The 14,183-nt window shown below is 50.8% G+C and overlaps 1 protein-coding gene across 1 annotated transcript in view; it reads right to left on the reverse strand.

Annotated features, from left to right (window-relative positions):
- LOC144675731 (immunoglobulin superfamily member 1-like) overlaps nt 1-14,183 on the reverse strand; it is a gene marked incomplete at its 5' end in the record, with an annotated part of 62,631 nt that overhangs the window by 2,443 nt on the left and 46,005 nt on the right. The window contains 2 exons of the mRNA XM_078536351.1: nt 6,265-6,564; nt 9,588-9,887. Of these exons, the coding sequence (XP_078392477.1) occupies nt 6,265-6,564; nt 9,588-9,887 (600 nt within the window). The remainder of the gene's footprint in view (nt 1-6,264; nt 6,565-9,587; nt 9,888-14,183) is intronic.

Raw genomic sequence — 14,183 nt, forward strand, 5'->3', positions numbered from 1 at the left:
TTTAACAAGTATTCGGATGAACGCTTGAAATGCCAGAGCATACTGGGCTACGGGCAGAGCACTGGAAAATGGGATTAGAATAGATAGGGGCATGATGGCCAGCACAGACACGATGGGCTGAAGGGTCTGTTCCTGTGCTGTATAACTCTATGACTCTATGCTTCTAATGCAATGATGTCCTTTCTTAAGTAAGGAGACCAAAACATTGCCGTGCTGTAGGTGTGCTCTCACCAATGCCCTGTACAGCTTTAGCAAGCCTTCCCTCTTTTTATATTCCATCCTCCTTCCAATAAAGGCCAGCATGCTGTTTGCCTTCCTCATCACTGTCTGTACCTGCAGACTAACTTTAGGTTCATGCACAACATCACCTAGATTCCTCCGTGCCCCAGCATCTCGAAGTCTTTAGCAGAATAAGGATATCAGTAAGATTGAAAGAGTGCAGAGAAGATTGACTAGGATGTCGCCGGGTCTTCAGGAGTTGAGCTACAGGGAAAGATTAAACAGGTTAGGACTTTATTCCTTGGAGCGTAGAAGGATGAGGGGAGATTTGATAGAAGTTTACAAAATGGTGAGGGGTGTAGACAGAGTAAATGCGAGTAGGCTCTTTCCACTTAGATTAGGAGAAATAAACATGAGAGGTCATGGCTTTAGGGTGCAAGGGGAAAGGTTTAGGGGGAACATTAGGGGGAACTTCTTCACTCAGAGAGTGGTGAGAGTGTGGAACGAGCTACCATCTGACATGGTAAATGCGGGCTCACTCTTAAGTTTTAAGGATCAATTGGATAGATACATGGATGGGAGAGGTCTGGAGGGTTATGGACTGGGTGCAGGTCAATGGGACTAGCGGAATAAGATTTCAGCACAGACTAGAAGGGCCGAATGGCCTGTTTTCTGTGCTGTAGTGTTCTATAGTCCTATGGAAGTGATGGTGCAGTGGCATTACTACTGGACTTGTAACGTAAGAGCCTAAGGGTATTACTTTGGAGACCCGAGTTCGATTCCCACCATAACAATTCAATAACAAACCTATAATTAAATGTAGTGATGATCATGAAGCCATTGTTGTAACAACCCATCTCACTCACTAATGTTCTTTCCAGAAGAAAATTGCCTGGTCTGGCCTACATGTGGCTCCAGGCTCAAGCAATGTGGTTGGCTCTTGAAAAATGCCTGTGAAACAAGGGCGATTAGGGATGGGCAATGAATTCTGGCCTAGCCAGTGACGCCCACATCCAATGAATATATTTTTTAAAAAGTCACCCTCCAGTTAAACAGTCTTCCTGCCGATGTTGACAGCGCACATTTCCCCAAATGTTTTTTTGCCCACTCACTTAACCTAGCTTTCTCCCTTTGTATCCTCCTCACAGCTTACTTTCCTACTTCTCTCTGAATCGTCAACAAATTTGGCTACAGTAGGCGATTGGGCAATGCTGGGGTGCAAGATCGGTCTTGGTGCCATTGAATGGTGAGCAGGCTCAAGGGGTCGATTGGCCTCCTCCTTTTCCCATGTCCCCACGGCCAGTCCACAATGATAATGCAGGCACCCCTCCCTTGTATATTCTCTGACAACCTCCCTCCACGCACCCCCCACCCCAACTTCAAAGAGAGAGGGATAGTGCAGACGCGGTGCCAATGTTTCTTCGTACCATCACCCTTGCTGTCTTCGCTCGATGTACCTGGAATGACAAGGAGTTGTTGCTCCCTTACACAGAGAAAAACCTCCCGAGCGACTGCGATGGATAACGAAACAAGGCGGATACGAGGCAACATCTACCCGCGGGTGGGAGAGTCATCGCGACGGCAAACGTGGGACCCTGTAAGAACTGTAATGACGTTGTCGGGCAAACTGAAATGTTGTAACACGTGGTACCCATGAATGCTGGGGCTTGCAGTGGGAACTAGATGAAGCACAGGGACTATATAACTCACAGGCAGTAGGATAGTGGGGGGACGCTGATGTAGTCTTATTGTCACCGGGCTAGTAATCCAGAGGCCCGGGGTAATCGTTTGGGGGGCCTAGGTTCGAATCCCACAACAGCAGATTGTGGAATGCGAATTGACTAAAAACCTGGAATTAAAAGTCCAGTGATGACCAGGGAACCATTGTCGATTGCTGTTAAAAACAAAACCCCATCTGGTTCATTCGTGCCCTTTAGTAAAGGAAACCTGCTGTCCTTGCCCGGTCTGGCCCACATGTGACTCCAGACCCACAGCAATGTGGTTGACGCTTAACTGCCCTTTGGAATGGCCTACCATGCCCCTCAGCCTTTCAAGGCCAGTTAGGGATAGGCCACGAATGCTGGCCAAGCCCGCGACACTCACGTCCCATGAATGAATAATAAAAAGGAAAGCTCTTGCTGGCCCAATCATAACGGGTGCCAGCTTTCAGATAGATAGGCTCTTGATTGGTCAGGGGGGTCAAAGGTTACGGGGAGAAGGCAGGAGAATGGGGTTGAGAAACTTATCAGCCATGATGGAATGGCGGAGCAGACTCGATGGGCCGAATGGCCTAATTTCTGCTCCTATGACTTATGGTCTTATGGTCTTTGCTCGAGTTAGAAACGCCCTAGTTTCTCACAGGAAACCTCTCCAGACCCGCTGCAGGGAACTTTCCTAACCATTCGTGGGATGTGGGCATCTCTGGCTGGGCCCAGGCATTTATTGCCCATCCAGAGGTTCCCCTGGAGAAGGTGGTTCTGAGCTGCCTTCTTGAGCCGCTGCAGTCCCTGTGGTGTAGGCACACCCACAGCGCTGTTAGAGAGGGAGTTCCAGGATTTTGTCCATGTGGTGTAGGTACACCCACAGTGCTGTTAGAGAGGGAGTTCCAGGATTTTGTCCCTGTGGTGTAGGTACACCCACAGTGCTGTTAGGGAGGGAGTTCCAGGATTTTGTCCCTGTGGTGTAGGTACACCCACAGCGCTGTTAGGGAGGGAGTTCCAGGATTTTGTCCCTGTGGTGTAGGTACACCCACAGCGCTGTTAGGGAGGGAGTTCCAGGATTTTGTCCCTCTGGTGTAGTTACACCCACAGTGCTGTTAGGGAGGGAGTTCCAGGATTTTGTCCGTGTGGTGTAGGTACACCCACAGTGCTGTTAGGGAGGGAGTTCCAGGATTTTTTTCCCTGTGGTGTAGGTACACCCACAGTGCTGTTAGAGAGGGAGTTCCAGGATTTTGTCCGTGTGGTGTAGGTACACCCACAGTGCTGTTAGGGAGGGAGTTCCATGATTTGGTCCCTGTGGTGTAGGTACACCCACAGTGCTGTTAGGGAGGGAGTTCCAGGATTTGGTCCCTCTGGTGTAGGTACACCCACAGTGCTGTTAGGGAGGGAGTTCCAGGATTTTGTCCCTGTGGTGTAGGTACACCCACAGTGCTGTTAGGGAGGGAGTTCCAGGATTATGTCCCTGTGGTGTAGGTACACCCACAGTGCTGTTAGGGAGGGAGTTCCAGGATTTTGTCCCTGTGGTGTAGGTACACCCACAGCGCTGTTAGGGAGGGAGTTCCAGGATTTTGTCCCTGTGGTGTAGGTACACCCACAGTGCTGTTAGGGAGGGAGTTCCAGGATTTTGTCCGTGTGGTGTAGGTACACCCACAGTGCTGTTAGGGAGGGAGTTCGAGGATTTTGTCCCTGTGGTGTAGGTACACCCACAGTGCTATTAGGGAGGGAGTTCCAGGATTTTGTCCGTGTGGTGTAGGTACACCCACAGTGCTGGTAGGGAGGGAGTTCCAGGATTTTGCCCCTGTGGTGTAGGTACACCCACGGTGCTGTTAGGGAGGGAGTTCCAGGATTTTGACCCTGTGGTGTAGGTACACCCACAGTGCTGTTAGGGAGTGAGTTCCAGGATTTTGTCCCAGCCTGATTTAAACATATGATCTCAGCCATTACGTGCTGTTCCAGTACAGCTACAACACTGGCATCTACTCGGTTATGTGGAAAATTGCCCAGGTATGTCCTCTACACAAAAAGCAGGACAAATGCAACTTAGCTAATTATTGCTTCATCATTCTACTCCCGATCATCAGTAAGGTAATGGAAGGGGTCATCAACAGTGCTATCAAGCGGCACTTGCTTAGCAATAACCTGCTCACTGACGCCCAGTTTGAGTTCCGCCAGGGCCACTCAGCTCCTGAGCTCATTGCAGCCTTGGCTCAAACATGGACAAAAGAGCTGAACTCCCGACGTGAGGTGAGAGTGGCTGTTTTTTGACATCAAGGCAGCATTTGACCGAGTGTGGCTTCAAGGAGCCCTAGCAAAACTGGAGTCAATGGGAATCAGGGGGAAAACTCTCCGCTGGTTGGAGTCATACCCAGCACAAAGGAAGATGGTTGTGGTTGTTGGAGGTCAGTCATCTCAGCTCCAGGACATCACTGCAGGAGTTCCTCAGGGTAGTGTCCTCGGCCCAACCATCTTCAGCAGCTTCAGTAATGACTTTCCTTCCATTATAAGGTCAGAAGTGGGGATGTTCGCTGGTGATTGGACAATGATCAGCACCATTCACGACTCCTCAGATACTGAAGCAGTCCATGTCCAAATGCAGCAAGACCTGGACAATATCCAGGCTTGGGCTGACAAGAGGTAAGTGACATTCACGCCACACAAGTGCCAGGCAATGACCATCTCCAACAAGAGAGTATCTAACCAGCGCCTGTTGACATTCAATGGCATTACCATCACTAAATCCCTCACTATCAAAGTCCTGGGGGTTACCATTGACCAGAAACTGAACAGGACCAGCCATATAAATACTGTGGCTACAAGAGCAGCTCAGAGGCTGGGAATCCTGTGGCCAGGAACTCACCTCTTGATTGCACTTGGCCCATAGCCTTGAATGTTATGACGTGCCAAGTGCTCTTCCAGGTATTTTTTAAAGGATGTGAGGCAACCTGCCTCCACCACCCTCCCAGGCAGCGCATTCAAGACCTTCACCACCCTCTGGGTAAAATAGCTTTTCCTCACATCCCCCTGAAACCTCCTGCCCCTCACCTTGAACTTGTGTCCCGTCGTGACTGACCCTCTGATTCTGTGATTCTGTGAATCCCCAAAGCCTGTCCGCCATCTACAAGGCACAAGTCAGGAGTGTGATGGAATACTCCCCACTTGCCTGGATGAGTGCAGCTCCCACAACACTCAAAAAGCTCAACACCGTCCAGGACAAATCAGCCCCGCTTGATTGGCACCCCATCCACAAACATTCACTCCCTCCACCCCCGACGCACAGTAGCAGCAGTGTGTGTACCATCAACAAGATGCACTGCAGGAACTCACCAAGGCTCCTTAGACAGCACCTTCCAAACCCACGACCACTACCAACTAGAAGGACAAGGGCAGCAGATAGATGGGAACACCACCACCTGGAAGTTCCCCTCCAAGCCACTCACAACCTGACTTGGAAATATATCGGCCGTTCCTTCACTGTCGCTGGGTGAAAATCCTGGAACTCCTTCACTAACAGCGCTGTGGGTGTACCTACACCACAGGGACAAAATCCTGGAACTCCCTCCCTAACAGTGCTGTGGGTGTACCTACACAACAGGGACAAAATTCGGGAACTCCCTCCCTAACAGCACTGTGGGTGTACCTACACCACAGGGACAAAATCCTGGAACTCCCTCCCTAACAGCACCGTGGGTGTACCTACACCACAGGGACAAAGTCATGGAACACCCTCCCTAACAGCACTGTGGGTGTACCTACACCACACGGATAAAATCCTGGAACTCCCTCCCTAACAGCACTGTGGGTGTACCTACACCACAGGGACAAAATCCTGGAACTCCCTCCCTAACAGCACTGTGGGTGTACCTACACCACAGGGACAAAATCCTGGAACTCCCTCCCTAACAGCACTGTGGGTGTACCTACACCACAGGGACAAAATCCAGGAACTCCCTCCCTAACAGCACTGTGGGTGTACCTACACCACAGGGACAAAATCCTGGAACTCCCTCCCTAACAGCGCTGTGGGTGTACCTACACCACAGGGGACTGCAGCGGTTCAAGAAGGCAGCTCACCCACCACCTTCTCAAGGGGCAATTAGGGCTGGACAATAAATGCCTGGGCCCAGCCAGCGACGTCTACATCCCGCAAATGAATAATAGAAAAAAAAACACTCATTGAGCGTTTGTGGGATCTTGCTGTGCCCAATTTGGACTGGCTGCATTTCCTACATTCCACTTGTGATCACACTTCAAAGATGCTCTTCTTTGGCTGTCTGACCTGAGTCTCTGTGCTAAATGCAAGGCCTGCTTTCAAAATAGCAACACTTACGTTTCACAGTTACCTGCAACGCATTACTTCCCGGAGACCTATAAGTTTTCTTCTTCACTGTTCTGGTATAATGACAGGTGTAATTCCACGTCCCTTCTGTGTCGGTGTCAGTGATGGTGAAAGTGGCCGACTGCTGAGGGCCAGACACCTCCAGTGTCCCGTTCTCTTCACCGTCTCTATATAAGCGAAAGCAGCCACCAGAGTTCAGAATGGATCCTGTGCAGGTAATTCGAATGGTCGACCCTCTGCTGACCACACCAGAGGGTGGATCGACAGAAATGTTGGCCCTGGGGAGCGTAGCTGAAACAGAACAGACACAGGGATGAACAGTTGACAGCACGCTATCGAGAGTCACTGAGTCAGATATTGGTGGAGACGGAGAAAGATCTGGAGCACAGTTGCGGCATCTGCAGAGCAGCAGTGGATATGGGTTAGGCTCGATAGATTATTGTCTGTAAGGGTTGGGACATTCAGGGTCATCCCCAAGGATTGGAGCTCCATAATCCAGGCTGACTCTCCCCCCGGTGCCAGTACTGAGGGAGTGCTGCACTGTCGGAGGGAGATGTATATACTCTAGGATTTGAGCTCCATAATCCAGGCCAACTCTCCCCCTGGTGCCAGTACTGAGGGACTGCTGCACTGTCGGAGGGAGATGTATATACTCTAGGATTTGAGCTCCATAATCCAGGCCAACTCTCCCCCTGGTGCCAGTACTGAGGGAGTGCTGCACTGTCGGAGGGAGATGTATATACTCTAGGATTTGAGTTTATAATAAGGCGTACAATTCTTAAGGGGTGCAGGAACAGATCTGGGTGTATGTGTGCATAGGTCATTGAAGGTGGCAGGATAGGTAGAGAAAGCAGTTAATAAAGGAGACAGTATCCTAAGCTTTAATAATAGGGGCATAGAGTACAAGAGCAGGGAGGCTATGATGAATTTAAATAAGATACTGGTTGACCTCAGCTGGAGTATTGTGTACAGTCCTGGGCGCCACACTATAGGAAGGATGTGAACACATTGGAGAGAGTGCAGAGGAGGTTTACGAGAATGGTTCCAGGGATGAGAAACTTCAGTTATAAAGACAGGTTGGAGAGGTTGGGACTGTTCTCCATGGAGAGGAGAAGGCTAAGAGGAGACCTGACAAAGGTATTGAAAATCATGAGGGGGCTGGACAGTGTAGATAGGGAGAAGCTGTTCCAGGCCATAAAAGGATGGAGAACGAGAGGGCGCAGATTTAAAGTGATTTGCAAAAGAAGCACGTGCGAGGTGAGAAAAGAACTCTCTCACACAACGAGTGGCTGGGGTCTGGAATGTACTGCCTGGAAGTGTAGGGTTCAATCGAGGCGTTCAAGAGGGCATTAGGTGATTATTTGAACAGGAACAATGTGCAAGGGTACGGGGGAAAAAGGTAGGAGAGTGGCACAGGGTCATGATGCTCATTCGGAGAGCAGGTGCAGAGAGGATGGGCCGAATGGCCTCCTTCTGCACTGTAACAATTCTGTGATTCGGCCCATCAGGGCCTGCTTGACAGTCCAATGCTATCCCGGATGATCTTCTGCCTCAACTCCACGTTGCCGCCGTATTCCCAATCCATAACCTCGAGATTCCATGAGCGCCATAAAGGTCTACCCAACTCGGTCTTGAACATGCTCAAGGGGTCGATATTCGGGCAGCTCGCTGGGTTAGAGAGCTCACGACACTCTGAGTGAATGGTTCCTCCTTATCTCCATCCAAAATGGCCGGCCCCTTACCCTGCGAGAGTGATCACCCCCCTCCACCTGGCCCCATCCCCCCACACCTCCTAGTCCTGGACTCGCCAGCTGTGGGGAGGGTGGTTTGGGGAGTAGTCAAGTACCCCAGTTGGTGTTGTGCCAGGCTGTGTTAGGTCGAGGGTGAATGATGATGGAGGGTTATTATTGCCCATGTGCGGGTGAATGGAGACACTTTGGGCACCAGTGAGGGAGAATTGTGAGGTGTCAGAATGAACAGCAGAAATCCCGTCATTGCCCTCGGTCGGGGAAGGGAGCTGGTTGCTAAGGGACCCACCGGCCTATAACCCCCACAAACCGCTTGAGAAATGAACTCGCTGGCAGCGTACTAGGCCTTAAAGGAACCGCTGCACTCCGGAGAGAGACAAACCATTCATTTATCTGAGACGACAGATTGAGGGAGTGACCTCAGCTGATTCTGTTCATAGTGTTGCGTTAACAAACTGTCAAGGTCGGGGTGGGCGATCATTGAATAGAGGGTAAGAGCAGAGATGTTAACGTGCAGCCCACAGTGGGCGAATAGTTTAAAGAAGGAGCATGTTTCCTCTAAAAGGTGGAGTTTTCAGATGGGTTGGAAGTGCACAGTCAGGCAGTGTGTGAGTATAAGTGAAGGCTGACCTCCTTTATCCCAGGATCAAATCCTACTGCCGGCTTGTCATCAAATGGAGTAACAGTTGTGTTAGAGATCTCTCTCTCCCTTTCTCTGATCTCTCTCTCTATATCTATCTCTCTCTCTGCTTCTCTCCATGGCTCCCTCCCTCTCTCTCTCTCGCTTTCTGTGAGTTCTGTCTGCCTGTCTCTCTCTCTGTTTCTCTCTCTCAGTCTCTCTCTCTCTGCCTCTGTCCCTCTCTCTCTCTCTCTCTGTCTCCCTGTCTCTCCCTCTCTGTCTGTCTGTCTTTGCCTCTCTGTGACTCTCTCTCTCTCTGTAGGTCTCTCTCTCTGACTGTTCCTCTCTGACTGTCCCTCTCTCTCTCTGTCTGTCTCTCTCTCTCTATCTCTCTCCTTGCATTTTCCGTCTCTCTGTCTCCCACTCTGTCTCGGTCTTTTTTGTTCTTTCTTTCCCTCTCTCTCTGTCCCTGTCCCTGTCTGTCTGTCTCTCTGTCTCTATCTATTGTTCCCTCTATCTGCCTCTCTGTCTGTCTGTCTCTCTCTGTCTCTATCTATCGTTCCCTCTATCTGTCTCTCTGTCTGTCTCTCTCCGTCTCTATCTATCTTTCCCTCTATCTGTCTCTCTGTCTGTCTCTCTCTGTCTCTTTCTATATTTCCCTCTATCTGTCTCTCTGTCTGTCTCTCTCCGTCTCTATCTATCTTTCCCTCTATCTGTCTCTCTGTCTGTCTCTCTCTGTCTCTGTCTATCTTTCCCTCTATCTGTCTCTCTGTCTGTCTCTCTCTGTCTCTATCTATCTTTCCCTCTATCTGTCTCTCTGTCTGCCTCACTAACCTATTGCTAACTAAACACAAGTTTGATTCAATTGAAAGTCATTGTGGAAGGTATAACATCATTAGGTTGCCAAAATACTGAGACCGAGATCCAGTAACTAAGAGATCACTCACCGGTAACATTGATCTCCACAAAGTTACTGCGGGGTGACTCATACACTTTCCCTTTGACCGTTTTCTCAAAACTGCAGCTGTATTCCCCACTATCCTGTTGTTCAAGATCTTCCATGGTCAAGATGACTGACCGTTCAGAGTCTGAGGCATTCCAGGTCTCTACCGGCTCTTTGCCATATTTCTTGTACAAGTGGGACATGGGGATTGGGTAGCTGGTGGTGCACTTAAACAGAACTCGTTCCCCCACTGTCACCACACCAGAGACCGGCTCTATAGAGGCTGTGGGATTTGGAAGCTTATCTGCAATAAATAGAACACACGGTGCAAAGAAAAAACATTTATGAATATGTGGACGTGACTGGGAAATAAATCACATTGTCCTTGGTAAGAAACATGGGGCTTGGGGGAGGAAACATGGAGAGGTTTGAACAGGAGGATGTGAATTGTAGGTGCTGAAGGAGGTTACAGAGATAGGGAGGGAGGGGGTGAGGGAGGGATTTGAATAGGAGGATTAGAATTGTAGGGGCTGGAGGAGGTTACAGAGATAGGGAGGGAGGGGGTGAGGGAGGGATTTGAACAGGAGGATGTGAATTGTAGGGGCTGGAGGTGGTTACAGAGATAGGGAGGGAGGGGGAGAGGGAGGGATTTGAACAGGAGGTGGAGAATTGTAGGGGCTGGAGGAGGTTACAGAGATAGGGAGGGAGGGGGTGAGGGAGGGATTTGAACAGGAGGTGGAGAATTGTAGGGGCTGGAGGAGGTTACAGAGATAGGGTGGGAGGGGGTGAGGGAGGGATTTGAACAGGAGGATTAGAATTGTAGGGGCTGGAGGTGGTTACAGAGATAGGGAGGGAGGGGGTGAGGGAGGGATTTGAACAGGAGGTGGAGAATTATAGGGGCTGGAGGAGGTTACAGAGATAGGGTGGGAGGGGGTGAGGGAGGGATTTGAACAGGAGGATTAGAATTGTAGGGGCTGGAGGTGGTTACAGAGATAGGGAGAGAGGGGGTGAGGGAGAGATTTGAACAACAGGAAGTGAATTGTGGGGGCTGGAGGAAGTTACAGAGATAGGGAGGGAGGGGGTGAGGGAAGGATTTGAACAGGGGGATGAGAATTGTAGGGGCTGGAGGAGGTTACAGAGATAGGGAGGGAGGGAGTGAGGAAGGGATTTGAACAGGAGGATGAGAATTGTATGGGCTGGAGGAGGTTACAGAGATAGGGAGGTAGGGGAGAGGAAGGGATTTGAAGCGGAGGATGAGAATTGTAGAGACTGCAGGAGGTTACAGAGATAGGGAGGGAATGAGGGAGGGATTCGAACAGGAGGATGAGAATTGTAGGGGCTGGAGGAGGTTACAGAGGTATGGAGGGAGGGTGTGAGGGAGGGATTTGAACAAGATGTAGAGAATTGTAGAGGCTGGAGGAGGTTACAGAGATAGGGAGGGAGTGGGTGAGGGAGGGATTTGAAGAGGAGGATGAGAATTGTAGGGGCTGGAGGAGGTAACAGAGATAGGGAGGGAGGGGGTGAGGGAGGGATTTGAACAGGAGGTGGAGAATTGTAGGGGCTGGAGGAGGTTACAGAGATAGGGAGGGAAGAAGTGAGGAGGGATTAAAACAGGAGGATGAGAATTGTAGGGGCTGGAGGAGATTACAGAGATAGGGAGGGAGGGGGTGAGGGAGGGAATTGAACCGGAGGATGAAAATTGGAGAGACTGGAGGAGGTTACAGAGATAGGGAGGGAGGGGATGAGGGAGGGATTTGAACAGGAGGATTAGAATTGTAGGGGCTGGAGGTGGTTACAGAGATAGGGAGCGAGGGGGTGAGGGAGGGATTTGAACAGGAGGTGGAGAATTGTATGGGCTGGAGGAGGTAACAGAGATAGGGAGGGAGGGGGTGAAGGAGGTATTTGAACAGCAGGATGTGAATTGTGGGGGCTGCAGGAAGTTACAGAGATAGGGAGGGAGGGGGTGAGGGAGGGATTTGAACAGGTGGATGAGAATTGTAGGGGCTGGAGGAGGTTACAGAGATAGGGAGAGAGGGAGTGAGGATGGGATTTGAACAGGAGGATGAGAATTGTAGGGGCTGGAGGAGGTTACAGAGATATGGAGGGAGGTGGTGAGGGAGGGATTTGAACCGGAGGATGAGAATTGTAGAGACTGGAGGAGGTTACAGAGATAGGGAGGGAATGAGGGAGATATTCGAACAGGAGGATGAGAATTGTAGGGGCTGGAGGAGGTTACGGAGATATGGAGGGAGGGTGTGAGGGAGGGATTTGAACAAGAGGTAGAGAATTGTAGAGGCTGGAGGAGGTTACAAAGATAGGGAGGGAGTGGGTGAGGGAGGGAATTCAAAATGAGGATGTGAATTGTAGGGGCTGGAGGAGGTTACAGAGATAGGGAGGGAGGGAGTGAGGGAGAGATTTGAAGAGGAGGATGAGAATTGTAGGGGCTGGAGGAGGTTACAGAGATAGGGAGGGAGGGGGCGAGGAAGTGATTTGAACAGGAGGATGAGAATTGTAGGGGCTGGAGGAGGTTACAGAGATAGGGAGGGAGGGGGTGAGGGAGGGATTTGAACAGGAGGTGGACAATTGTAGGGGCTGGAGGAAGTTACAGAGATAGCGTGGGAGGGGGTGAGGGAGGGATTTGAACAGGAGGATTAGAATTGTAGGGGCTGGAGATGGTTACAGAGATAGGGAGCGAGGGGGTGAGGGAGGGATTTGAACAGGAGGTGGAGAATTGTATGGGCTGGAGGAGGTAACAGAGATAGGGAGGGAGGGGGTGAAGGAGGTATTTGAACAGCAGGATGTGAATTGTAGGGGCTGCAGGTAGTTACAGAGATAGGGAGGGAGGGGGTGAGGGAGGGATTTGAACAGGTGGATGAGAATTGTAGGGGCTGGAGGAGGTTACAGAGAGAGGGTGGGAGGGGGTGAGGGAGGGATTTGAACAGGAGGATTAGAATTGTAGGGGCTGGAGGAGGTTACAGAGATAGGGAGAGAGGGGGTGAGGGAGGGATTTGAACAGGAGGTGGAGAATTGTATGGGCTGGAGGAGGTTACAGAGATAGGGAGGGAGGGGGTGAAGGAGGTATTTGAACAACAGGAAGTGAATTGTGGGGGCTGGAGGAAGTTACAGAGATAGGGAGGGAGGGGGTGAGGGAAGGATTTGAACAGGGGGATGAGAATTGTAGGGGCTGGAGGAGGTTACAGAGATAGGGAGGGAGGGAGTGAGGAAGGGATTTGAACAGGAGGATGAGAGTTGTATGGGCTGGAGGAGGTTACAGAGATAGGGAGGTAGGGGTGAGGAAGGGATTTGAAGCGGAGGATGAGAATTGTAGAGACTGCAGGAGGTTACAGAGATAGGGAGGGAATGAGGGAGGGATTCGAACAGGAGGATGAGAATTGTAGGGGCTGAAGGAGGTTACAGAGATAGGGAGGGAGGGGGTGAGGGAGGGATTTGAATAGGAGGATTAGAATTGTAGGGGCTGAAGGAGGTTACAGAGATAGGGTGGGAGGGGGTGAGGGAGGGATTTGAACAGGAGGATTAGAATTGTAGGGGCTGGAGGTGGTTACATAGATAGGGAGGGAGGGGGTGAGGGAGGGATTTGAACAGGAGGTGGAGAATTGTAGGGGCTGGAGGAGGTTACAGAGATAGGGTGGGAGGGGGTGAGGGAGGGATTTGAACAGGAGGATTAGAATTGTAGGGGCTGGAGGTGGTTACAGAGATAGGGAGGGAGGGGGTGAGGGAGGGATTTGAACAGGAGGTGGAGAATTGTAGGGGCTGGAGGAGGTTACAGAGATAGGGTGGGAGGGGGTGAGGGAGGGATTTGAACAGGAGGATTAGAATTGTAGGGGCTGGAGGTGGTTACAGAGATAGGGAGAGAGGGGGTGAGGGAGGGATTTGAACAGGAGGTGGAGAATTGTATGGGCTGGAGGAGGTTACAGAGATAGGGAGGGAGGGGGTGAAGGAGGTATTTGAACAACAGGAAGTGAATTGTGGGGGCTGGAGGAAGTTACAGAGATAGGAAGGGAGGGGGTGAGGGAAGGATTTGAACAGGGGGATGAGAATTGTAGGGGCTGGAGGAGGTTACAGAGATAGGGAGGGAGGGAGTGAGGAAGGGATTTGAACAGGAGGATGAGAATTGTATGGGCTGGAGGAGGTTACAGAGATAGGGAGGTAGGGGTGAGGAAGGGATTTGAAGCGGAGGATGAGAATTGTAGAGACTGCAGGAGGTTACAGACAGAGATAGGGAGGGAATGAGGGAGGGATTCGAACAGGAGGATGAGAATTGTAGGGGCTGGAGGAGGTTACAGAGGTATGGAGGGAGGGTGTGAGGGAGGGATTTGAACAAGATGTAGAGAATTGTAGAGGCTGGAGGAGGTTACAGAGATAGGAAGGGAGTGGGTGAGGGAGGGATTTGAAGAGGAGGATGAGAATTGTAGGGGCTGGAGGAGGTAACAGAGATAGGGAGGGAGGGGGTGAGGGAGGGATTTGAACAGGAGGTGGAGAATTGTAGGGGCTGGAGGAGGTTAAAGAGATAGGGAGGGAAGAAGTGAGGGATGGATTAAAACAGGAGGATGAGAATTGTAGGGGCTGGAGGAGATTACAG

Source organism: Cetorhinus maximus, unplaced genomic scaffold, assembly GCF_964194155.1.
Source record: "Cetorhinus maximus unplaced genomic scaffold, sCetMax3.hap1.1 HAP1_SCAFFOLD_1132, whole genome shotgun sequence".
Lineage (NCBI taxonomy): Eukaryota > Metazoa > Chordata > Chondrichthyes > Lamniformes > Cetorhinidae > Cetorhinus > Cetorhinus maximus.